The sequence below is a fragment of the Littorina saxatilis genome, linkage group LG4, assembly GCF_037325665.1.
Source record: "Littorina saxatilis isolate snail1 linkage group LG4, US_GU_Lsax_2.0, whole genome shotgun sequence".
In the NCBI taxonomy this organism is placed as follows: domain Eukaryota; kingdom Metazoa; phylum Mollusca; class Gastropoda; order Littorinimorpha; family Littorinidae; genus Littorina; species Littorina saxatilis.
Genome location: NC_090248.1, coordinates 4,700,386 through 4,726,596, shown reverse-complemented (window position 1 = coordinate 4,726,596; position 26,211 = coordinate 4,700,386). Strand labels below are relative to the sequence as shown.

Genomic DNA, 26,211 nt, shown 5'->3' with positions numbered 1-26,211 from the left:
AGATGGATCTAACCGATACACGGAAGCAACATTGGGAACACACTGTTATTCAGTCTGTGAATAGTTCATGTGTGAGGGGTATTACTGCAAGTACGTTCACTAATGTAGAGAAATAATTTTGGACTCAAACTTCAAGTTAAATTGTTTCTGCTGTCAGAGCCATCTTTCTGAAGGAACAATATTTTACATGCCACTGGATTGTTGTTCCTTATTTTGCAATGACAGGCTCAGCTTTCATTTGATTGTAATGTGTTTCTTATTTGAAGCTTTGTAGTTTGTATCATAAAAGCTCTGTAGAAGTGTTGCACTTGTTTTGCAGACTGCATTAGGCGTGGTAGCTATTGCACCTCCCCCCCCCCACACCTATTTATCTAACACACCCACCCACACACATACACAGGGTGCTGACAAAGGATCTTTTTCTATTCTCCTTCAGGCCATCGCTTAATTTCTTGCAGACTGAGGAGCAGAGGACGTTTGAGCCGCTCCTAAACCTGAGGCACACAAGCCACAAGGTAAATAAGGTATCAGTATAAAAACAAATGTTTTCACTTTGATTTTTATCGCATCATTTTTTTTAAATTAAACTCTGTAAATTGTGGCAATTACACATTATGCTAATAACATTATTATGAAGAATGAAGATTTTCAACTTATCATTGAAGAAATGAAATCAAGCATTTTTGTTCATTCTGTATTTGATTATTATTTTCCAGTCTTTGGGTTGGCATAGTGGGTGAAATAAGGGTGAGGAGTGTCGGTTGGTGTTATTTTTTCGGTCTTGGTGATGTAATATTTTTCCCACGGTATTCATGGTTATGTTTGACTTTAGTGCAGATTCCAGAACAGCCTCTTAAACTGAAAAGCTACAAGGTCAACAATATAAACAGGTTACTGGTGTCTCAGGCATTGATGTTTTTAAAAAGATTTGCACAGCAATTTATGTGTTTGTAAACAGATAATGAAAATAAAGCATAACAACTTTTATATTTTGTAAGTGGAATTAAATGTTTTCATTTTTTATGTTGAAGTGTTTTTGTATTCAGGTTTTATTGGATGGGTGGGAGGGGGTGGGGGGGGGTGGTTTTGGTGGTTCTGACTTTTTATGATGTAAGGATTTTTTTCCTTAATTAGTTATTTAATTAGTTTATGTAGGGGGGGGGGGGGGGGCGTGGGATTTAAAGTGTATTTCTGGCTTTCGGAGAGGTGCTAAATCTGTTAAAATGGAAATGAAATAAAACAATTGGTGGTGAGGGTTATTACAAAAAAAGTAAGGATTATTTCTCATACCTTTTTATTTTTTACCCAAAAATTATGTTACTGAAATTATTCATTAATTTTTAAAGAGGCAGACTGTGAGACAGGTGATGTAATTGAAGTTAGAATATCATGAGATGTTACTTACTTTCTTTACAATATCATCTAATTTGACAGTCCGACACTGAAGACTGCAGACTTCATGGCAGCCACTGACCTGACGATATGACAGCCATGAATTGAATATCAAACGCAGAAGAAGAAAAAGAAGAAGACAGTCTAACAGGAAAATAATTCTGGTATGCTCATAATTTCTATGCCAGTTTGAAAAAAGTCATGAATTGAAGTTTACCCAGGTTAGACATTAGCATGTCGTAATTGTGACAATGAATGTATCCGTAAACGCACCAATAGACTTACTTTGAAAAATTGAAGTCATGCATCGTCAATATGACTACAATCACAAACTGAATAAGGGGAAATCATGTCAATTTGGTGGTCTGGATCATCAGCTGTTGCTCATTCGCTATAATGGTCTACTTGACAAAGCCCGTCTTCATGTGCTTCTTTGTTTCTTTATACCTAGTGTAGACAACATGTAGGCGTTTGCAGACTGTTTATTGTATTGCTGTTGTTTGTTTGTGAGTAAAACTATGGTGTGACCTCAATTGTTTGAAATTTGTTGTGTATGTTCTACTTTGTGTAAGGTGTTTCTCCATGCCCCCAGAAGAACCGACATTATATTAAAACCTTCATACCCTGAAAATACTTGCATACTAGATGTTGTTTCTTATTGTAATGATTGGGGACAGGCAAGCTCTTAAATTGTGCAAGCCATCAGAAAACTGTCAAGTCTGATTTGCTAGAACAAGCGATATTAACACGTTATTAAGATGAATATTTGATTAAATATGTGCAGGAACTACTTCAGCAGATTCATATGGCCAGTCTCACAATGCAAGGAAGGTGAGTAAATTGAATTATGTCTCTCCCACCTGTTCTGTGTTTAGTGTCAGCCGTGATTGCCTGATGAGAATTTGAAAACATGTTGCTAACTAACATGAACCCAACCATGAAACGTGATGTAGGTGAGTAGCCCATCTAGAAAAACGAACCTGTTCTAATTCCGAATTAGAACAGGTTCTTTTTTCTAGATGGGCTACTCACCTACATCACGTTTTATGGTTGGGTTCATGTTAGTTAGCAACATGTTTTCACATAGAAAATGGTGGGCACCTGAACAAATATCTGCACATTACAATGAAGTCTTACTTTTTAATCTGATGGTTTAATAACCCCCAAAAACCCAACCAACCAGCACCCCCCCCACCCCCACCCCTCCAAGAAGAAGCTCACATAACTACCAACTACACAATTTCATTACAGAATCAAACAATGGGAAGAATCAGGATTCAGCAGTGCTAGGTCGTTGGGGGGGGATAGCTATCACTAGGCACTCAGCAATGAATAGTTGAGGTTTTCACGGACATTAACAAAATCCGGTAACCTACGGACAGTAAATTTCACAGGGAAGGGAACAAGAACGTCAAAAATGGAAAAGTATGTTTTTTCTTTCAAACCATTGATAGAGCTCTGAAGCTTCACACAAGTTTTGCAGAGAGAGCCTCTTCATTTTTGGCACTAAAACATGCGCACACACAAAAAGAAAGTTTTTAAAAAGTGGCACCGATGTATTCTCACACTCACAGCCTTAGAATATTGCAGTTTGTATGTTACCAAATTGAGGCATGATTTTACTCCATACCTGACCAAATCTGCGACAGTCGGGCAAACTTCTTACAAGTCGGATTGGGCCTTCAATCAAATACTCAGAAACCAGCAGCTACTTTAAGTAATACTAGTTTTGTTGTTATTTTTTACAGCTTGTACTGAATGTGTTTTCTTTTATCTCCTCAGAATCGAGTCAGCCAGAGAAAGACCATTGAGAGGGAGAGCGCACAGTAAAGCATATATGGCATGCACTTCGGTGGACCAGTGCCATCATCTTCATAACAAGAGATGCAGATCATATTTTCTTATGTTTAAGTATAGCTGTTAGCAAAAGTATTTGACGATTCTTGGGTACGACTTTCGTGTTTAATCCTATTAGCTTGTGCACAGCCCCAAAATCTGTTTTATTTTGATTTATCATTTATAGTTTGAATTTTTTTTTAATGGAATTAGTCCAAATGTAAATACATCTAAGGTTGCAATATTGTTTTTTTGTATATATACCCTTAAAACTACCTCTTCGTGTAAACAAAATTTAATTGTAAAAAGAAGTGTTTCTTCAAGGGAGATAATTTGAAGCGAATTTTTTTTTAAATCAGTAAAACTGCGTAGTGACATCCTCAATTAAATAAAAAGAATAAGGAATAAAGGTATACACACAGGTTGTACCCATTTTCTTGATTGCACTGCTTTTAAGTAGAAAGCTTTTTTTTCTCAGAATTATTTTACAAATAAAATTCAAGGGAGGCAATTGATATGATAAAAAGGAAGACTTTTTTTTCTTAGAATACTGTACACATTTAGTAAAGTATAATTTACAAGACAAAACACAGGGTTTTTTGGGGTTTTTTCTGTGCCTACTACTTGACAAGAGAACCACGAGATTTTTGTGCAGATTAGGGTTAGGGTTAGGGTTAGACAGATCCATACAATATACATAATTTTGTAATAGATGTTTTCAATTTGTAGGTATGTTTTTTTTTTAAATCAACAGTTCGGATAGCCACAACAAGTGTGTATGTCTTGTGATTTGAGAGCTTTAGCACTGGATGCTTAGAATCCTCTTGATCATTTACTTCAGTAGGTAAAGCCACCTTCTCCAAAATCTTCTCTCCTATTCTGTGCTTACTACAGTGGGTTTGACAAGAGAACCACGAGATTTGTTTTTGTACATATGTTGCTTTTATTCTGTACACTTTAATGATTTAATCCTATGTGCACATTTTTTTTAACTGTGTTTTTGTTTTTGTTTTCCTGTATTCAAAGTGTGTATGGAAACCACAACCTGTCACAGCAGTATTATTAATCTGGATCTCCCTGCTAAGAACGTAATTAACAGAACGTGTGCATGTAGCTAAAGAACTTAAAAAGAATTTCTGCTACTTCACTCAAAATACGTCCATCCTCACACTCATATTTTCTTAAAATAATATTTGTTCATACAAACATGTTTGTGAATTATTCAATTTTGCGTAAAATATTCAATTACGATTTCTTTGTGTGTTGCAAAATTATGTAATAAAATTATGCAAGATCAAATTCAAAACAGCAATAAAGCTGCTGACGGCAGAATACCTCTGTTGACTTCTCTATCTGTTGGGTCAAACTATGCCACAGACATGTTTCTTCTAGAAGCTCAATATTACGTGGTACAGTCTCAAAGACAGAACAACGCAATAACCTTTTTTTGTGTAGATTCGATTGACTTTTTCCTGAAATAAAATATTCATGAAGCCGGTTCTGACTGAGTTAATATATTTCTGGAAAGCTGAACAACGCAATGCGTCTGTGACTGGTGAAGAAGCAGAGCTGGAGCTTTTTGTATTGTTTGTCGTTGGTTTTATTACACACGCACTCACATACGGTCAACAAAATGTTGCATGTTCCTGCTTGACAAACAAATGCCTGCATACATGCGTGCACGTACGAACATTCATACCTGTGCAAACAATCTGCCACTTCAAGTTCAACACCCAAACCCCACACATTCCTCCAAAAGGAGTCTGAAGTATAATACTGGCATTTGTGGTATTGAACGAGGACCTCAACTTCCATTGTCTAGTGCATGTGGGTCTCATGTTGTACGTGTGAAACCACTTACTTAAAAAAGAAAAAATCTTGTAAGCTTTTCAACAAAAAACGAACAATTATATTCTTAAACAAACTGGTTAGAATAACAGATTTAGGAGAATGCAATGCAAGGAACATCATTATCTAATTCGGTCGATGCTTAGATCTAGAAAAGCACCCACTTATTCCAGTATAATAGAGAGAAAAAATCCAATTGAAAAAGTTCCAGATCTAGACAAGGCAAGCACTAGCAGCAATTTTAGCTAGCAAACTCGAACTTGCTCTGCATTCATGCAAGGTCGAACCACTTTCCCTGCCTAGTGGGGGTTTGGCGGGTAGAGGGCCGGTGCTGGCACACTCGGAGTGAAACGACATGTCACCTACTTCGATAGCTTCTCCGGATTTACGTGTACAAACAGCGTCCGGGTTTACCGCTTCGATTCTAAACCCTATAGTTTCTCATGTTGGTAACAAACTGGCTATTTGTTTATCAGATGTGTCGTTGTTCCACATTAAATGATGCTAGAATGCAAGATCGCAATCATTTGGTTATCAAACCAGGTTGTGTTCTTTTTTTTCATCACCTTTTTCCGCGCAAACAGTTTTGCGCCATTTCTTTTGCGCAGACTGGGCGGGACAGGAAGCGGAAGCGCATCAAAATTTCTGATTGGACAATGATGCCGACGCCCACTTGACCCCAACTACAATGTCAAGGTCGGAAAGTCGTGAATACAATGGACGTTCTATGTGACAGGAGAGTTTGCTGATTTTGTGTTAAACATTGGAGAGATCGTCTGCTAGAATCAGAGATAGGTCGCTTCAGATTGCAGCTTCTGGAAATGTGCAAGGTTTGTTGCCTGTTAAAGAACTGGATTTTACACGTAATGTATGTCATGTACATTAAGCAACAACAAAAACACACACAAAGCAAATGGCATCGTCTGTCGACTAGTCACAAAAACAAACCTGGCAAGGTATGCGTGTACTTTATACACGTGTAAGAAACCGGAACCATGCGTCTTTGTTATCGACAATATGCTTTTGGATATTGAGAAAAATGGCCGACTTCAGCAGCATTATGCTTTGATGATCGGAAGAGACCATCCAATCACAGCCCCCGAATTCCCCCACGTGTTCATCAGAATAGCTATATATTTTTATGTTTGCCATTTATCCCACAGTGGTCCCTTCTCTGTGTTTGTCTGTTTCTAAACCCACGGCCATTTCGCTTCCCATTCGTTGTGTTTTTAAAGGGGTTAGCGGAATTGCTTGCCATTTCCTGGCGTGATTCTTGTCTTACTCCTACTACTGCTAGGCTGTAACGGTCCTATTAGACTTTGAAAGTATCATTTTAAATATCTTGATACTTGTCTTGTTTTTTTACCTCTGTTTTGATGGATATTTTCCGACCTGACAAATATAAAATGTTACCCATGAAATTGTTATATTAGTGTCATTCTAGTATTTGGACTATTATATTGCCATTTTATAGGTTTGTTTAATAAAAAAAAAAAACTTGTTTGTGTCCGCAGACGCAGTACCGCTACTGTTACGGAGTGGTACAGAACCGCGTCCGAGAGATGAGCGTGTATGCCAATGCTCCTCAACGCTGAACATGGAAACCTCAAGACCTTTGCTCAGCATTCATTGCAGTCTGCAAGGTTGGGAAGACCGATTCTACGAGGCTGTGATTTGAGATCATAAGCAAGTAATACTCAGCTCACCTGACTCACTACAGATGTGATAACTGATGCACCCAGGCAGCATAGAGAACACTAATCCAACATGAATTCCACTGTAAGTGTCTGCCATTATCTCTGACAGGAGACCGAGACATTGCAGCAGATCCATACCTAGCTATACCACATCGCATAATACACGGCTGTTATATAGCTCCGCTTGTATTTTGTATTTTATTATGACATTTGTGTTGCATGTTATGATTCCTAAAGAGATATAGTATAGTAAACAGTTTCCCAATCAGAACAACGCTTTGATACTACGTCTAGCTGTTGATATTTTTACTGTACAGTTTCATTCATATTTCTTAATACGTTATTTCATATGTTACGAGGATTTCCATTGGTCAATTGGGCAAAACTGAGCTCAGTGCAAAAGTGATATCGACGACATTTCCGTCGATATCAGTTTTGATATCGACGACCTCTTTATTGCTTCCCCACTTCAAAAACAAAAACACCTACATTTAAAAACAAAAAAATATATATGAAAATGTAATGATCCCAGAATTTAGTTGAGCACGTTACTAAGGACTTTTTGAAAGAAAAGACATTAGGAAATACTGAAAATTACAAGAAAAGAGTGAACAAAAAGAAATAATCAGAGGGAGGGATATGGAACAGCCAAAACTGAGACAAATACTTTTGTAATTTCTTTACAGTAAATACAACATGTCCAGAGAATTAGCAATATATCTAACATTGACTGACTGTGTGATGATATCTTCTGCTATTGGTCTGTTTCGACAGTGATATCAAAATCTCGACCTCCGGTCTCGATTTTGATATCACTGTCTCAACAGACCATAGCAGAAGATATCATCACACAGTCCTTCAAGATTGGGTAATATTGGTATTACATATGTTACGTGGATTTCCATTGGTCAATTGGGCAAAACTGAGCTCAGTGCAAAAGTGATATCGACGACATTTCCGTCGATATCAGTTTTGATATCGACGACCTCTTTATTGCTTCCCCACTTCAAAAACAAAAACACCTACATTTAAAAACAAAAAAATATATATGAAAATGTAATGATCCCAGAATTTAGTTGAGCAAGTTACTAAGGACTTTTTGAAAGAAAAGACATTAGGAAATACTGAAAATTACAAGAAAAGAGTGAACAAAAAGAAATAATAATCAGAGGGAGGGATATGGAACAGCCAAAACTGAGACAAATACTTTTGTAATTTCTTTACAGTAAATACAACATGTCCAGAGAATTAGCAATATATCTAACATTGACTGACTGTGTGATGATATCTTCTGCTATTGGTCTGTTTCGACAGTGATATCAAATTCTCGACCTCCGGTCTCGATTTTGATATCACTGTCTCAACAGACCATAGCAGAAGATATCATCACACAGTCCGTCAAGATTGGGTAATATTGCTATTTCATATGTTACGTGGATTTCCATTGGTCAATTGGGCAAAACTGAGCTCAGTGCAAAAAGTGATATCGACGACATTTCCGTCGATATCAGTTTTGATATCGACGACCTCTTTATTGCTTCCCCACTTCAAAAACAAAAACACCTACATTTAAAAACAAACAAATATATATGAAAATGTAATTATCCCAACATTTAGTTGAGCAAGTGACGAAAGACTTTTTGAAAGGAAAAGCATCTCAAAATACTGAAAAGTACAAGAAAAGAATGAACAAAAAGAAATGATAATCAGAGGGAGGGGTATGGAACAGCCAAAACTGAGACAAATACTTTTGTAATATCTTTACAGTAAATACAAAATGTCCAGAGAATTAGCAATATATCTAACATTGACTGACTGTGTGATGATATCTTCTGCTATTGGTCTGTTTCGACAGTGATATCAAAATCTCGACCTCCGGTCTCAATTTTGATATCACTGTCTCAACAGACCATAGCAGAAGATATCACCACACAGTCCGTCAATATTGGGTACTGTTATCCTCTTGCCTGTGTAATATCAAAGGATTAAAGGGCATAAAACAGGCTGACAAGAGCAGGCACCAAAAAGTTGCAGAGAAAATGGACCGCATGCGTGTGTTAACTTGTATGTTGTTAGTCTTATACTGTCTTGATGTTGTTGCTTTTATGGATGTATTTCGCTTGTTATTTTTTTATTTTTTTTATTCTCCTTCCTTTCCCCTTCTACAGATCTCCGTATCGTCCGCCTAATCAAATATTATTTTGCTTTTAAGAGCACGTGTATAAGCTTAGCTTGTTGTGCTCCATCTATTGATTTGATTGTATGCGGCATTGTTATCTATAATTTTCTGAATAACATTGTTTAAACCAAGGGACCGCAAAAAACGAACTCCTGCTTTCCCCGTTCTGCCAGCCCTCCAGCTTCACATGTCCTGTCTGCAGCAGACTGTGATACGAGGATGGGGTCTTTAGTCACGTAAGGCGCTACAGCGCATCCACACACTGACACAAGGCGCATCCAGCGTCATCTCACGGGACGCTATGCCAATGATGATGATGGTGAAAGTATTCATATCATCTCATGAGACGCTATGCCAATGATGGTGAAAGTATTCATAGCATCTCACAAGACGCAATGCCAATGATGGTGATGGTGAAAGTATTCATAGCATCTCACGAGACGCTATGCCAATGATGGTGATGGTGAAAGTATTCATAGCATCTCACGAGACGCTATGCCAATGATGGTGATGGTGAAAGTATTCATAGCATCTCACGAGACGCTATGCCAATGATGGTGAAAGTATTCATAGCATCTCACTAGACGCTATGCCAATGATGATGAAAGTATTCATATCATCTCACTAGACGCAATGTCAATGATGATGAAAGTATTCATAGCATCTCACGAGACGCTATGCAAATGATGGTGAAAGTATTCATATCATCTCATGAGACGCTATGCCAATGATGGTGAAAGTATTCATAGCATCTCACGAGACGCTATGCCAATGATGGTGAAAGTATCCATAGCATCTCACGAGACGCTATGCCAATGATGGTGATGGTAAAAGTATTCATTGCATCTCCCAACAGCAGATCAATCAAATACAACACATTTTTTCTCGTTCTAGTGTGCCTTGACTGAACAATTTACTTGCCCTTTCTGCATCGATGGTAGATGAACATTTCCCTCCGAAATAATACCATGACATATATATGCGTCTCCGTGGACTGTTACCAGTGATCTTCATTTTCTGTTTGTCAATAGATATTTGAGTGTGTTCATGCGTTTCTAGATTTTGTTAGAGTGCTTTCACTTGATTAAACAAGTTACATTATTGAATTCCAATCAGTTTTTGTTTCTTTATTGTATACATTTTATTTTGTGAATGTATACCGCTGTGTGTGTATAACTATGTGTCTGTGTGATCTTGCCTCGCAGATGCTTTTGAAATTTAGCCTTTGAAAGTGATATTTTGGGTCTCTCCTTGAGATGAAAAAGTAGATTTGTAACCGCAGGAGCTTATTTAAAATTTAAAATGCTATTATCCATTGTTATCATATCGTCACTTGATATCTTCACAACACCACGGTGTGTCAACTGATTCCGTTCATCCACCGGATGTTTCCGTTCATCCGCAGGATGTTTCCGTTCATACAGCCTCATTTTCGTCACTTGCTTGGGGAAAAACGTTGTGGTAAGTCGTGTGGGCAGCGCGCTTGTGTGATATTGAAAGAATAAGGTAGCGAAATGGTTGGGCTATGAGTACGATAAGTACCAAGGTGCTAGTAATCCTCATGATAACACACGCGGGCCGATCGTGGCAAATATGCCTGATTTTTTAACATTTTCTTGTTTTTCTCGCTCTGTTATCGATTCTGACCCCTGATTTGCACATGATCACCAAAACCATTGCCTGTTACGACATTTCGCTTGAACAGAAGTTTATAGAAACCCATGGATTTGTACAATCACTTGTCTTTTGAAAACATGCAGATTCCGTTCATACACCATGTTTCCGTTCGTACAAAAGTGCATGTTTCCGTTCGCACGAACAGCGTTTCCGTTCATATTCGAAACAGGCCCCCACTACAAGTTCTGTGTGTTCCAATGGTTGTCAGATAGCACAATGTACGAATGCGTGTGATATTGGACCTATGTGAACCATAAGAATTAAGATGACTTGAATTTGCAAAAAAACAGTTTTGTGTCCGTTCGTACTGATTTTGACGACAAAATGTGTCCGTTCGTACTACTTTCATCAAATTGTTTCCGTTCGTACGCTTTTCAGTAATGTGTTCGGAGCTTTCTGGGTGTTTTGATAAGAACGAAGATTGATTTATGCAGTTTTGCTTGCTTTGCAGCATTGCAACTAAGACTGAACATTTGTATTTACTTCTATCATGCCATTTGCTTCACCTGTGATAATCATGAGCAGAATTTCGACAAATCAAGAAAAATATTATCCAGGCTATATCAGTCCTTTTTACATTTAGTCAAGATTTGACTAAATGTTTTAACATAGACGGGGAATCGAAACGAGGGTCGTGGTGTATGTATGTCTGTGTCTGTGTATGTGTGGAGCAATTCAGAGAAAACTATTTGACCGATCTTCATGAAACTTTACATAAGGGTTTCTGAGTAGGATATCCCCAGACTTTATTTCCATTTTTTCATAAATGTCTTTGATGACGTCATACCCGACTTTTTAAATCGATTTCGAAATTTTAATTTTAATCATAATTTTTAATTTTCAGAGCTTGATTTTACTCCGACTATAACATATTTATATGTTTTTTGAATCAGAACATGATAAAGAATAAAATAAAAGTAATTTTGGATCATTTTATAAAAACATAATTTTAATTACATTTGTTTCAGATTTTTAATGACCAAAGTCATTAATTTTTTTTTTAATCAGAAAATGATGAAGAATAAGAAGAACGTAAATTTTGATCGTTTTATAAAATAATTATGTTAATTACAAATTTCAGATTTTTAATGACCAAAGTCATGAATTAATTTTTAAGCCTCCAAGCTGAAATGCAATACCAAAGTCCGGCCTTCGTCGAAGATTGCTTGGCCAAAATTTCAATCAATTTTTAAAAAAAATGAGGGTGTGAAAGTGCCGCCTCAAATTTTACAAAAAGCCGGATATGACGTCATCAAACACATTTATCCAAAAAATGAAAAAAACATCTGGGGATATCATACTCTCATGTAAAATTTCATAAAGATCGGTTCAGTAGTTTACTCTGAACCGCTCTACACACACACACACACACACACACACACACACGCACAGACACACAGACACACACGCACACACACACACACACACACACACACATACACACACTCACACACACACACACACACACACACACACACACACACACACACACACATACACCACGACCCTCGTCTCGATTCCCCCTCTATGTTAAAACATTTAGTCAAAACTTGACTAAATGTAAAAAGGTTATAGTTTTTTTAAAGACGTACCTGATGTAAAATATAGTAACAAGTCGCGTAAGGCGAAATTACTACATTTAGTCAAGCTGTGGAACTCACAGAATGAAACTGAACGTAGTCCGCCGCTAGTGAAAGTGACGAGCCTGTTTGGCGCTGTAGCGGTTGCGCTGTGCTTCATAGCACGCTTTACTCTACCTCTCTTCGTTTTAACTTTCTGAGCATGTTTTTAATCCAAACATATCATGTCTATATGTTTTTGGAATCAGGAACCGACAAGGAATAAGATGAAATAGTTTTTAAAACGATTTCGGAAATTTAATTTTAAACATAATGTTTATATTTTTAATTTTCAGAGCTTCTTTTTAATCCAAATATAACATATTTATATGTTTTTGGAATCAGAAAATGATGAAAAATAAGATGAACGTAAATTTGGATCGTTTTATAAAAAAATGTAATTACTATTTTCAGATTTTTAATGACCAAAGTCATTAATTAATTTGTAAGCCTCCATGCTGAAATGCAATACCGAAGTCCGGCCTTTGTCGAAGATTGCTTGGCCAAAATTTCAATTAATTTGATTGAAAAATGAGGGTGTGACAGTGCCGCCTCAACTTTTACAAAAAGCCGGATATGACGTCATCAAAGACATTTATCGAAAAAAAGAAAAAAAAACATCCGGGGATATCATTCCCAGAAACTCTCATGTCAAATTTCATAAAGATCGGTCCAGTAGTTTAGTCTGAATCGCTCTACACACACACACACGCACAGACAGACAGACACACACACATACACCAAGACCCTCGTCTCGATTCCCCCTCTATGTTAAAACATTTAGTCAAAACTTGACTAAATGTAAAAAGAGCACTAAACTATCAGACGTGAAAAGTGTTCTATTTACCCATCAAGCGGGAATGGACCTGGTGCCTAAACGTTTTCACAGAAAAGGCATTTCGGAGGGGTAGGGGTGTGGACGCTCCTGAGAAGGCTAAACTTGACTTATACAAGTCTACACGAGGGATAGGAGGGGAACAGATTCTGGGACAGAAAGAGACAGAGAGAGCCAGACAGAGAGACCGACAGAGAGACAGAGAGAGAAAGGCAGACAGACTCGGACAGAGATACAGAAAAAAAGATTAGGTTAGGTTCACTTACTTTCTCAGATAGATTCCCACCAGAAAACAAGAGTTGTCTTTCCAGTCAGATAAGTTTACATAGGCATCAACCTGTCTGTACTGTAACATTGTTCTAGAGGTAGATTGTCCTTGTCAACATCATCAAATCCAAAACGTGTTGCAGACTGTGTCGACGGGTACTTCGGGTCTGCCCCTACCTGCAGCATGTGTCCAGGGACGTGTTACAACAACACACCGTGTGACAAGACCACCGGTCACTGTGACGAGTGTCCACCTGGGAAAAAGGGCGACACGTGCAATGAAGGTATGTTCGAATGGTAGTCAGAGAAAGATAGTACATGTAGGTGATTAAATGGTCCTCTATACACGTGCAATGAAGGTAAGTATGAATGGGAGTCAGAGAAAGATAGTACATGTAGGTGATTAAATGGTCCTCTATACACGTGCAATGAAGGTAAGTATGAATGGGAGTCAGAGAAAGATAGTACATGTAGGTGATTAAATGGTCATCTATACACGTGCAATGAAGGTAAGTATGAATGGGAGTCAGAGAAAGATAGTACATGTAGGTGATTAAATGGTCCTCTATACACGTGCAATGAAGGTATGTTTGAATGGGAGTCAGAGAAAGATAGTACATGTAGGTGATTAAATGGTCCTCTATACACGTGCAATGAAGGTATGTTTGAATGGGAGTCAGAGAAAGATAGTACATGTAGGTGATTAAATGGTCCTCTGTACACGTGTATATAGCGTAGTGGGGAACTGATAATGTAAGGACACTTATTTCAAGAATTTGGCTTTTGTTACATGAAGTAAATTATTGCATGCACTTCTCAATACCACTGACTACGCAGCTTTCAGGTTCGAGATATTTGCCGCAATGAACACAGTACGCACGGCACTTTGCTATGAGTCGTCATGTTCCTTCGAAAGCCCTTTGTAGCTGTCTTCTTCTCTTCAGTCAGCATTATATTTAACCTTATGATCGTTATTGTTGTCCATAGTAATAATACGATGATTTTCAGCGTGTGACGGTGGTCAGTACGGTCCGTCCCGCTGCTCTCTGTCCTGTGGTCAGTGTGAAGACGGACAACAGTGTCACCCCGTCACTGGACACTGTCCTCGCTGTCACCCGGGATTCTACCCCCCGCTGTGTAACGAAAGTAAGTTTGTAATATTCTTAGATAACAATAAGCAATCCCAAAATAGCAATTGCATGTCGTTATATATATAATTATATCCCACAAAAGAACACAATGAGGCCGTGTCTCGCAGCTCGCAGCGCCAACGTTCTGATGGTGCAACATATTTCAGACAGTTTGTTAGCATTTTATCTCCCTAAATTCTGGAAATTGGATTCGGAATTCATGACTTTTTCAATGAGAAGTTTATGGGTTGATTCTGCATAGTCGATGAGATTTGTTTCTGTTTAATAAACTCCCTACAGTTTGTTACAACCGATATGCTGATGTGAAGTCTGTTTGTTCAAAAACACCGTGCTTGTTGTCAAATGCTTATCTATATATTTCTCCTCAATCGTTGACATATGTATTGTTAAAATAAAGAGATTGTAAATGATTGTCAGTTTATGAGAACACCTTGTACGACCCTCCTTGGAAATGTAATCTGTCGTCTTTGATTTACTTTTTGAAATGTGCATGCATGCAGCTTGTGATGACACCTATGGACAGAACTGCAGTGAGAGTTGTGGTCAATGTAAAGGGGGACAACCGTGCAACACAACGACAGGCAGCTGTACCACAGGCTGTGAGCCAGGATACACTGGAGAGCTGTGTAATGCAAGTAAGTAGTGTGTACAAACCATCTACGTTTCTGAAACGCTCAAACATCGGGCACGGATAGGCTGCTATGGCGTTCCAAAAAATAAATGATTCTATCACACGTCAGTTAACTCTCGAGTTTCACAGACTAGGATACTCTATTCTAACACTATTCTAATTGTTCGACCACATGTTTAATCGTACTCTTGCGGGGCTGTTTGGCGAAGAATGTAACCAACATTATCCCATGACCTGCCTCTTTGTCTCTGTTAGCTGAGGAGGTGATTATTCTGGATAATCCATCACAACCATATGGATAATCCATCACAACCGAGTCTCGATCTTACCTGTCATTGGTCATTGTCTTTGATCTCAGAGTACAATTGATTAATTTATAGAGGCCATCTGCATATTTATCGTTAACTCGGAGACTACTTTCTTTACCAAAACGATTGAAATATTCTGCGGTATAAAAGTCGAACTCACGTTTAGCTAACGATCTACTTACATTTTAACATTGAAGAAATAAAGAAAACACATAATCTGCTGGGGTGAAAAGAGCTGAGTGAAGATTATGAGTTGGCCGAAGCGGTGAGAGAGAGAGAGAGAGAGAGAGAGAGAGAGAGAGAGAGAGAGAGAGAGAGAGAGAGAGAGAGAGAGAGAGAGAGAGAGAGAGAGAACAAGAACAAGAACAAGAACAATTCTTTATTTAACGAGGGTAATAGAGTAAGCAGTGATCTGCTTTTTTACATCTGGCCCTCGCCCTAAAGAGGGACTAGTCTAAAATTGCTAAAGAATAAGCAAGTAAAGAAAACTACTGCTACATGATTAAAATAAAATGAAAGTAAGAAGAGATAGAGAGAGAGAGAGAGAGAGAGAGAGAGAGAGAGAGAGAGAGAGAGAGAGAGAGAGAGAGAGAGAGAGAGAGAGAGAGAGAGAGAGAGAGAGAGAGAACGAACAAACACTGTTTCATTGTATAAGGATACAGGTTAACTGTTGAATGGAAAGAAGAGAAACATCTAGCTGAAATTAAAGAGACTAGGACGTCAACAAGATGAATATCAGTATGACATTTTAAAATCTTTCTTCTTTACTTGAGGGAAACCGTATCGGTGTTGAGAAAGCACTGGTGGAAAGGGGAGTGTTATATCAAACGCTTTGAATGATATCAGGTCGTGAATGCATGTATTCAAACTAACTGCATTGATACCATGAGAGCTGAATGAAGCAAACCCATGAAAACTATTTTAGTGTTGAATGTTGGCAGAAGAGTGGGGCAGGGGAGGCCGGAAGGGCTGGGGGTATTGGGGTCTTCTGAGAAAAAACAACCCCACTATGAACTATGTGCTGCTTTGAATCACAATATGCTATTCATGCAGTCATGGTGCCAGCTGTGTATCTGCATGCACTAAACCTCTGTTGGTATGTCAATGAGTCTATGTTAAAGTAAGCTCATGGATTTCATTAAGTATGATAATTGGCGCAAGCATGAAGCATGCAAGAATGGTACTTTTAAATACTGGATCACATTTTCCTTATAATCTGTTCTGTGTTTTAATATGTCATGAATTATAGTTACCACAACCCCAAAACACGGACCCCCACCCTCACCCACCCCTTCCACCCTCACCCCCTTCTTTTACCCCTCCTTCCACCTTCCCCAAGAAAGTGTAGACCAGACCGTGGGACTTGTGCATAAAGAATACACGTAACGCTCTTGTGCGCCTAACATGAGCTCCCAATATGCAAACATTTCTTGAAGAATGATGTGCTTAACACGATACACTAACACCTTTTGACTGTGGCTGGCAATTCGCCTGCTTGGGTTTGTTTGAAGTGTTTGTGTGCACACTGAAAAGTGGAAATAATAAAAATAAAAACACGCTTTTGTCGTCGCCATTGTATAAATGCTTTGCTTGTGTCGCAAAAAGCCACTACACACTAACGCCGCTGCTTTTGTTGATTGATCTTCTCAACCAAATGTTGTTACAAACAGCTCTATAGCCCTGTCTTTAACTTCCTTGTCGGGCGCGTTGGCAGATCCGTAGAGGTGGTCTACCCAGTGGTCTTGACAAATATATAGCAGTGAAGTGAATAGTTGGACCTGTTACATCTTGGTTTTGTTATTTACCGTATATTTGTTTTTGTATTCTTTTTAAATAGTAGAAATGTGAGATAACCATGCATTCCAGAGAAATCCTGTTACTCGTGTCTTTGTGGTGTACAATTATCACAGCTGACCAACATGTTGGTGAGTACAACTGTTTTGCTGTCATTGATTTCACATGTTAATTATACTCTAACAAAGTGTACGACTATTTGAGCATGAGTTTACTGTTTGCTTAGTATCTTCACTGACTCAACCTATCTCCTCCTTCTTGCCTTGTGCGTGTGCGTGCGTGCGTGTGTGTGTGTGTGTGTGTGTGTGTGTGTGTGTGTGTGTGTGTGTGTGTGTGTGTGTGTGTGTGTGTGTGTGTGTGTGTGTGTGTGTGTGTGTGTGTGTGTGTTTGGCTCACATTTAAATGAACAAGTTTGGTGACGAAAATACCTTGTTTATGAACATTAATTAGTAAATGTTATCGTACAGAGGGAATACTTTTTCTCCACCTCTCCATTGCTTTGAAGGATCTATGTCTCTATCTCTGTCTCTGTATCTGTATCTGTATCTGTCTCTGTCTCTGTCTCTCTCTGTCTCTCTGTCTCTCTCTCTCTCTCTCTCTCTCTCTCTCTCTCTCTGTCTCTCTGTCTGTCTCTCTGTCTGTCTCTCTCTCTCTCTCTCTCTCTCTATCTCTTTCTCTTTCTCTCTCTCTCTTTCTCGCTTTCCAAAACACTGTACTTTCAAAAAAAGTACTTTCCAAGAGGCTTTACTTGTTGTCCAGAATAAAACACTTCTTGAACAGACATGGCAGGCAGCTCTTCTTTAACGCTCACATTCAATCAAACATTGATTATGCGTCAACGTTATGGAAATGTGCAAGTGCAAAAACTCTTTAACCTTTGTTAACACTCAAAGTTATTGTATTACAAGTCTCCGTTTTCAACGAAGATTATCAACTTTTAAACATCTTTCCTCTTAAAGGTGGTCGTCTACATTTTTGCTTTTTTTCAATAATCTTATGGTTAGATTTCGCTAAAAAGTTATGTCAGATGATGAATGAACCATGGGGAAAAAAGTTATAGAAAAAAAATATATGTAAAAAAAGATTTTATTTTTGGGTAGCGTGACTCACGCTTCCAATATTTTGTTTTCTGTTTGCTGAGAACATGTGCTTTGCCTAAAAATACTGACCAATCAAATTCATGTCACTATGCATATAGCCACGCCCAAACAAGTGCAGCAACAGTTTGACACTGGAGCGCTCTCCACGCTTTTTTTTAAACGCACGAAATGCACGGGATTTGAGAGGAGTTTTGCGCTTGGCATTTTGCAAATAAGGATATCCTACTATGAGTACTACGCTGGAATACTACAATGAATTTTCAAACGGCTACACTGGCTTCGTCTTTCCTGATCGAAAGGGGGTGTATTGTTGATATTTGTAGATAATAAACTCTGCATTTTAATGGTCAAATGGCGATTTCGGTATAAAAATGTAGACAAGGACCTTTAAGTCAAGATGAATGTACAACAAAGGCGTTATGATGCATAAACTCATTATTGGAAGAGTGCCAGAACCTCTTTCTACTCAATTCACTTCACACAATTTGAGAGACCCCACACAAATGTATGCTCCTCTGCCTCGTATAGATCTTTTCAAATCTAGCCTGATTTTTTCGGGAACTAATCTTTGGAATTCACTTCCAAGCGTTCTTAGACATTTCGTCAATGCCAATACTTTCAACGACAGATATGTGTCATTCCATAGTCATGGTACATTGCGTTCTCACTTGGTCCAAACATGTTAATATTTCTGATGTCTTGTTTGATTATACATGTGACACGTTTCCGTAGATAAACGTACTTCATTGATTTTATGGCATGTCATATGTAAATGTACTAAATGGTTATTACTTGCTACGTAGAGGTTTCTTTTATATATACTATTCCTCAATTCACGAAGACTGTTTACGTGCTTTTGCTTGTTCGAAACTTGTGTTCATTATGCATTTGATTATAATGTTTTATGTTTATTTGTGTGGATGTCTTTTGTTTATTTCTTTGGTTGCTTGTTTGTTTGTTTGTTTGTTTGTTTGTTTGTTTGTTTGTTTGTTTGTTTGTTTTGATGTTTGGGTCTTTTTTGTTATTTGTTTGTTTGTTGTTGTTTTGTTTTGTTATTTTAACATTTATTAGACGTACTATCATTAGATTAGTCTTTCCAATGGGCGAGGGCTGGATGTAAAAAAGCACCTGTTTGCTTATACCATTACCCTCGTTAATAAAGAATGTGTCTGGTCTTGTCTGGTTTTCTCTTGTTTTCATCTTATGAACATTCTAAATGTTAGACTAGCTTAATGTCTTGTACAGAATAACAACTGTGTGAATGGTGCTATACTGAATGAAAGAGTGTGACATGAAGTTCTTGTACATCATTGTAAAGAGTGTGAATGACGTTTTAGTTTAGATGTCAAGCGCTTAGAGCAAGCCTTTTTAACGAAAGTTTTTGATTTAGCGCTATATAAATGTTCTTATTATTATTCTCTTATTCTTATTATTGTCTTATCTCTCTCTCTCTCTCTCTCTCTCTCTCTCTCTCTCTCTCTCTCTCTCTCTCTCTCTCTCTCTCTCTCTCTCTCTCTCTCTCTCTCTCTCTCTCTCCAATTACAGGCCAATATCTATTTTATCGGTTTTATCAAAGCCGTTCGAACAACATATTAACAAGTTTATTATGTCACATTTTAACGAAAATGCTTTATTTCACCCAAATCAGTCGGGGTTCAGAACTCATCATTCATGCCACACAGCACTTGTTTCTCTAGTTGATCAGTGGTTGAGCAAGATTAAGGAAGATAAATTATGTGCTGCTCTCTTCGTTGACTTTGCTAAAGCATTTGATGTGATTCATCATGACCTACTTCTTAGGAAACTCGCACTGTACGGCCTTAGAAATAATACAATATCGTTAATCAAGTCTTTTCTTTCTGATCGAGTACAAGCTGCGTGCGCCAACGGCTCTATGTCTAGCATGCAGTAGATAGGTTACGGCATTTCTCAGGGATCTGTACTCGGCCCTCTTCTCTTCACCATTTACATTAATGACCTTCCCCTACACATAAACAGTAACTGTGAACTCTTCGCTGATGATACCCCTATTCACACTTCCCACTCAAATGTGAAGGTATTGTCAAAACAACTTCAAGAAAGTGTAAACGAGCTTTTAGCGTGGACCGAATTAAACCACATGGCTCTTGATCCAGACAAAACATGCTTATTACCACCAGACAAAAACGCCAAAACTTAAAATCTAAACTTCCACCTTTAACGATTGATAATCACATTGTTGAAGAAGTTAATAAACACAAAGTTCTAGGTGTTATTCTTGATAATGATTTACCGTGGACTGATCACGTTACAGGAGTATGTAAAGTACTTTCCAAGAGGCTTTACTTGTTGTCCAGAATAAAACACTTCTTGAACAGGCATGGCAGGCAACTTTTCTTTAACGCTCACATTCAATCAATCATTGATTATGCGTCAACACTATGGGATTGTGCGAGTGCCAAATCTCTGAAACCTTTATTTAGTTTAAATAAAAGAGCAATCAAAGTTTCTGTATTACAAGTCTCTGTTTCCAACGAAGACTATCAACGTTTAAACATCCTTCCTCTTAAATCACGATTCATGTACAATTAAGGCGTTTTGGTGCATAAACTCATAATTGGAAGAGCGCCTGCACCTCTTTCTTCTCAATTCACTTCCCACAATTTAAGAGACCCAACAAAAATGTATGCTCCTCGGCCTCGTATAGATCTTTTTAAGTCCAGCCTACTCTTTTCGGGGACTAATCTTTGGAATTCACTTCCAAGCGGTCTCAGACATTCCGTCAATGCCAAGACTTTTAAAGACAGATATTTCTCATTCCTTATACATGGCACATTTCGTTCTCACTTAGCCTGAACATGTTTATATTGTTGATGCCTTATTTTTACCTTTTACACGTTTCAGTAGATACATGTACCTAATTAATTTCATAACATGACTTATGTAACGATGCTACATTGTTATTATTTGCAACGTAGTTGTTCCATTGATTCCTCAGTTCACGGAATTTTTCTTCCCTCGAAGTTGCACACGTTTTTGCTTGATTGATACAGTTTTCATTATGCCTTTGACAATAATATGTCATGTTCGCTTGTATGTATATTTTTATTTTTTATTTTTAGTCTGTTCATCGTTTGTTTTTATTTAATTGATATTCCAACATTTTTAAAACGTATTATCATTAGATTAAACCCTCCCATGGGCGAGGGCTGGATGTAAAAAAGCACCTGTTTGCTTATGCCACTACCCTCGTAAATAAAGAATTTGTCATTGTCATTGTCTCCCTCTCTCTCTCTTTGTCTTAACATGTGCAAGTAGCTGTCAACAATTGGCAAAGCTTGATGAATTACAAAAATATGTTCTTTATTACATGTATTATGTGGAATTTATGTTGCGATTTTCCATCATCATCATCAACATCATCATCATCATCATCATCATCATCATCATCATCATCATCATCTTCATCATCTTCATCATCATCATTTACACCATATAATCATTGTAAGCATTAGTGTAAACGTTGGTATTGTGTGAATTTTACCGTCGATCACTTTACATGTGTAACCTCAATTAACATGTTGCATGTTTCGCTTTTGATTTGTATGTTGCTTACTTTGTCATTTTGTTGTTTGTGTTTATTTGCTTGTTTGCTTACTTGTCGATTGTTTGCTGGGTCGTTCGTGTAATTTGTTTATTTGTCATGTTGCTTTACTTGTTTATCATTTATTAGACATTTGTATTAGAAGTAAGGACCGGTTGTAAGAAAAGGCGTCGCCTTAAACCTCTATCCTTGAAAAATAAAGTTCCATCATCATCATCATCATTTCTCTCTCTCGCTCTCTCTGTCTCTCTCTCTCTCTCTCTCTCTCTCTCTCTCTCTGTCTCTCTCTATCTCTCTCTCTCTCTCTCTCTCTCTCTCTCTCTCTCTCTCTCTCTCTCTCTCTCTCTCTCCTAACTTATCTTCTATTTCTTCTTGTTATTAATCGAGTTACCCTCAATGGGCTAGGGCCGGACGAAAAAAGCATATATACTTTGCTTATTCTGTTACCATCGATAAATAAATAAAGTTCAAAGTTCAAAGTTCCCTCTCTCACTCTCACTCTCTCTCTCTCTCTCTCTCTCTCTCTCTCTCTCTCTCTCTCTCTCTCTCTCTCTCTCCCTCTCTCTCTCTCTCTCTCTCTCTCTCTCTCTCTCTCTCTCTCTCTCTCTCTCTCTGGTGTTTAGTGTTTCACGCTGGCGTCGTTGTTTCCGCTGCTGCCGCAATTGTTGCCAATGTTTATTTTGTATGACTGACACAATGCGGATGTAGGATGTACAAGTCTCTGCATGAAAATAGCAATCATAATACAAATAAATTGGATATGTCCGGTTTCGCACATTTTTTTTGCAACGAGCCTGTTTATTGTCACGATCGTCGGAAGTTTTAAAATATGGCATTGATACGTATATATGTGTGTAGTTCACCACTTCCTTTTTGTTTGCTCGTTTGAGTAGTGATTATTCAGTGACCTGGATACTGCCGACGCCAAATAGTGTAACGTCACCCGTGCGCGTGTACAATTGAAAGATAACTCACTTTAAATTAACAGGCGCATAGGAAAGATCATCGCAAAATTATCATTATCATATTATCATTATGTAAGTGTTTTGTCAAGTATATATCATTAACGTACTGACGACTGACATAAATGTGTCAAGCACAGAAAATGTTGCGATGGGGAAGAAATACAGTCAGAGCAGCAATTATAGTACCCAAGATCGGTCCAGTAACGCTGCCAATGGCAACACCAGTGGGCTCTATGACGCAAACAACTGTATCCACACAAAGCCACACGAAACAGGAACCCACTGGTGGCAGGTGGATCTGGGCGGGACGTTCCCCGTCTACAACATCACCGTCTGGGGACGCGCCAACTATTGTACGTACAAGGCTGGATCGGAAAGGGGGATGGGGTTCACAAAGCCATCCCTCCCCACTCTTTATCCCGTCAAACGCACTTTGTTTTACTCAAAGACAGACCCGGAATACCCCTTTCAAATGCTATTTTTGTAACAGCATCTAATGGACCTTGAGCCCTCCCGCCACCCAATGCCTGGCCATTCCCTGTATCCCATCCCCGTCTAGTTTTCTTCATTGCAATGACATCAAGTGCTTCTTAAAGACTTCATGGTTGAAGTATTTGAACCCAAAGAGAAAGAGAGAGAGAGAGAGAGAGAGAGAGAGAGAGAGAGAGAGAGAGAGAGAGAGAGAGAGAGAGAGAGAGAGAGAGAGAGAGAGAGAGAGAGAGAGAGAGAGAGAGAGAGAGAGAGAGAGAGAGAGAGAGAAAGAGAGAGAGAGAGAGAACACGTCTTAACTTAGCAATGTACATGCATGTCGTTTTTTCGCTGGACAGGGAATAGCACTAACAGCCGTCTGTACCCGTTCACCATTACTGTGGACGGTCAGACCTGTGTCAGCGTGACGTCAGCAGCAGGCAACAGGGAGAACTCAGTCACGTGCTCTTCAGTGATGTACGGACGGGTGGTGCGTCTTTACGTAACAATGCCCGGTCTGATGCTGAACCTGTGTGAATTTCAGATATTAGGTAAGCTAACAACAATACACTAAAGTCATTAATCTACTAGACAAAATATCAATAGCATTTCAGAATGAAACAAATGTGCAACATCTCCTTCTTGCCTTGTGCGTGTGTGTGTGTGTGTGTGTGTGTGTGTGTGTGTGTGTGTGTGTGTGTGTGTGTGTGTGTGTGTGTGTGTGTGTGTGTGTGTGTGTGGCTTACATTTAAATGAACAAGTTTGGTGAAGAAAATACCTTGTTTATGAAAATTAATTAGTGAATGTTATCGTACAGAGGGAATACTTTTTTCCCCACCTCGTTCGCTATGCGCTTCGTTCAATAATGAATTTTCTCGTTTTGCTCTATAAATCCCTTAGTGCACTGGGATGTCTCAATAACCTAACAAATAAACTTATCTGACAAAACGTCAAGTAGCTCGCTCGGAAGACACAAACAAGGCAATGATTCATATTATGCAATTGCTTATTGGTATGAGCAAAAAGGATGAGTTGATTGAAAACCGGTTACATAGGACCGAAGTGTATTACTTGTGAAGATTCACGAAAGGTATGCTACTTTTGAGATAGAGGGCATGTAGAATCGCCACATGACGAAAACGAATTTATGGCTGTTTAAAGGACGTGTGTGTTTGATATTCTGAGCAAAATAGTTGTTGTTACATACATAGTTTGAACAGTCATATTTAATCGACAACAAGACTACGGGATTGTGTTCATTAGAAGGGTAATATTGACAAATACGCTTGCAGCGCGTAAGTTTTCCGCAAATCAATCCATGTTTGCAAACACATAATCAGATCAATTACCTGTTGTTCCACATCGGAAGCTGTTTAAATGGCTGATAACTCATAACAATTTGTGGTGATAACATCCGTATCAAGCATACACCATCATTGATGTCTCTCTCGCTAAACTGCAACCCAACCAATGTCTCAGCCATTTTTCATGCAATGCTTTGGTGTCCACCTACCTTTGTACACAACTGTAATTCGACTGATCTCTTGTGCACGTGGTCTGTGTTTCTGACATTTTTCGCTAAAGATGTTCGGTATACTGGAATTGTTTTCAGTATGCAAGGAGGGATTCTATGGTCTTGACTGTTCTACTTCTTGTGACACGAACTGTGACGGAAGGTGCAACAGGATTACTGGTCACTGCACACGTAAGTTTAAGCCTTGTCTGAGAATGAACGTTTTCCGGAAATAACGCTGTCAGGATTTGTAAGCGCTGTGGTAGAGTTGCGCCTCGCTTTAGGGTGACAAGCAACAGCATGTGGTCGACTCTTTAAACCCACGATCGCAGCAAATAACTGACTTCGGTGTGCATGTTATTTTCGAACTAGGCTAAGAACGCAAGGCATTTAAAATGAAATGAAAACCCAACTGTGAAAAATTAACTTTCCTTTCACCGTGATCCGAAACAAGCGATGGGCGTGTACTAGGTACTACACCCTTTACACAGTATTTGACTAAAAGTGGGCGTATATTCGATACTAGGCGAGTACGAGGTGTTTTGCGGTACTTTGCGGTTTTTCGATCCACAGAAGTAGAAGGTATTATGATTCGTGTGGGTTGAATGTTATTGGTAGTCATGTACCTTACCAAACTGACCTCTGCAATCCTTTGTATAATTTACAGTGAACGTGGCCAAAGGTAAGAAGTGCCGTCAGATCAGCACTTACACAGGCGACGACCGAGGAGCGGCCGGTAACGCTGCCGACGGCAAAACGGATGGGGACTACAGCAAAGGCAGCTGTATCCACACGGCCGAGAATGACCCACCCGGCGTGAATCACTGGTGGGAGGTGGACCTGGGCGGGACGTACCCTGTCCATGACATCACCGTCTGGGCACGTGATGGTAGAACTGGCAATATCGGCCCGTACTGTGAGCACTTCTTAACAATTCCTGAGAGTAATTCTTGACGAAATCTTAGTTGCAGTATATGCTCGTATGCATAACTCTTTCCGACAAAAAAAAGCAATTTGTTAACCTGTATTGTATGACTTGACTATAATAATCAGTAGTATTTGATTAATTGATTGATTGATTGTTTGATTGTTTGATTGATTGATTGTTTGATTGTCTGATTGATTGATTAAATATTTAATTGATTGATTGTCTGCCTGTTTGGTAGAGAGAGAGAGAGAGAGAGAGAGAGAGAGAGAGAGAGAGAGAGGGGGGGGGGGAAGAGAGAGAAAGAGAGATTGAAAAGGAAGGAGAGAGAGAAAGATAGAGAGAGAGAAATAGAGAGAGAGAGATAAGTAAGGAGAGAGAGAGAGAAATAGAGAGAGAAGTAAGGAGAGAGAGAGAGAGCGA

At 38.7% G+C, this 26,211-nt stretch overlaps 3 protein-coding genes across 3 annotated transcripts in view; all 3 read left to right on the top strand.

The window, feature by feature from the left end:
• The window catches only part of LOC138963809 (uncharacterized), a 69,342-nt gene extending 64,616 nt beyond the window's left edge, over nucleotides 1-4,726 (top strand). The window contains exons 32-35 of the mRNA XM_070335661.1: nucleotides 459-515; nucleotides 1,435-1,556; nucleotides 2,177-2,223; nucleotides 3,175-4,726. Coding sequence (XP_070191762.1) covers nucleotides 459-515; nucleotides 1,435-1,473 — 96 coding nt within the window. The 3' untranslated portion in view covers nucleotides 1,474-1,556; nucleotides 2,177-2,223; nucleotides 3,175-4,726. The remainder of the gene's footprint in view (nucleotides 1-458; nucleotides 516-1,434; nucleotides 1,557-2,176; nucleotides 2,224-3,174) is intronic.
• Nucleotides 4,727-13,534: 8,808 nt separating this feature from the next.
• Nucleotides 13,535-15,501, top strand: LOC138963884 (scavenger receptor class F member 1-like). The gene is made up of 4 exons (XM_070335733.1): nucleotides 13,535-13,634; nucleotides 14,359-14,496; nucleotides 15,002-15,136; nucleotides 15,491-15,501. Exons 1-4 carry the CDS (start codon nucleotides 13,535-13,537, stop codon nucleotides 15,499-15,501), a joined length of 384 nt encoding a protein of 127 aa, XP_070191834.1.
• Nucleotides 15,502-16,923: 1,422 nt separating this feature from the next.
• LOC138963812 (cell death abnormality protein 1-like) overlaps nucleotides 16,924-26,211 on the top strand; it is an 82,013-nt gene continuing 72,725 nt past the window's right edge. The window contains exons 1-5 of the mRNA XM_070335665.1: nucleotides 16,924-17,365; nucleotides 23,020-23,235; nucleotides 23,710-23,901; nucleotides 24,963-25,055; nucleotides 25,531-25,779. Of these exons, the coding sequence (XP_070191766.1) occupies nucleotides 17,296-17,365; nucleotides 23,020-23,235; nucleotides 23,710-23,901; nucleotides 24,963-25,055; nucleotides 25,531-25,779 (820 nt within the window). The 5' untranslated portion in view covers nucleotides 16,924-17,295. The remainder of the gene's footprint in view (nucleotides 17,366-23,019; nucleotides 23,236-23,709; nucleotides 23,902-24,962; nucleotides 25,056-25,530; nucleotides 25,780-26,211) is intronic.

Bases quoted from the DNA above. Each gene is read 5' to 3' on its own strand.
- LOC138963884 (XM_070335733.1), top strand. From the start codon at position 13,535: ATGTGTCCAGGGACGTGTTACAACAACACACCGTGTGACAAGACCACC. The intron at 13,635-14,358 runs GTATGTTCGAAT...GATGATTTTCAG, and splicing joins GGGCGACACGTGCAATGAAG to CGTGTGACGGTGGTCAGTAC. The intron at 14,497-15,001 runs GTAAGTTTGTAA...GCATGCATGCAG, and splicing joins CCCCCCGCTGTGTAACGAAA to CTTGTGATGACACCTATGGA.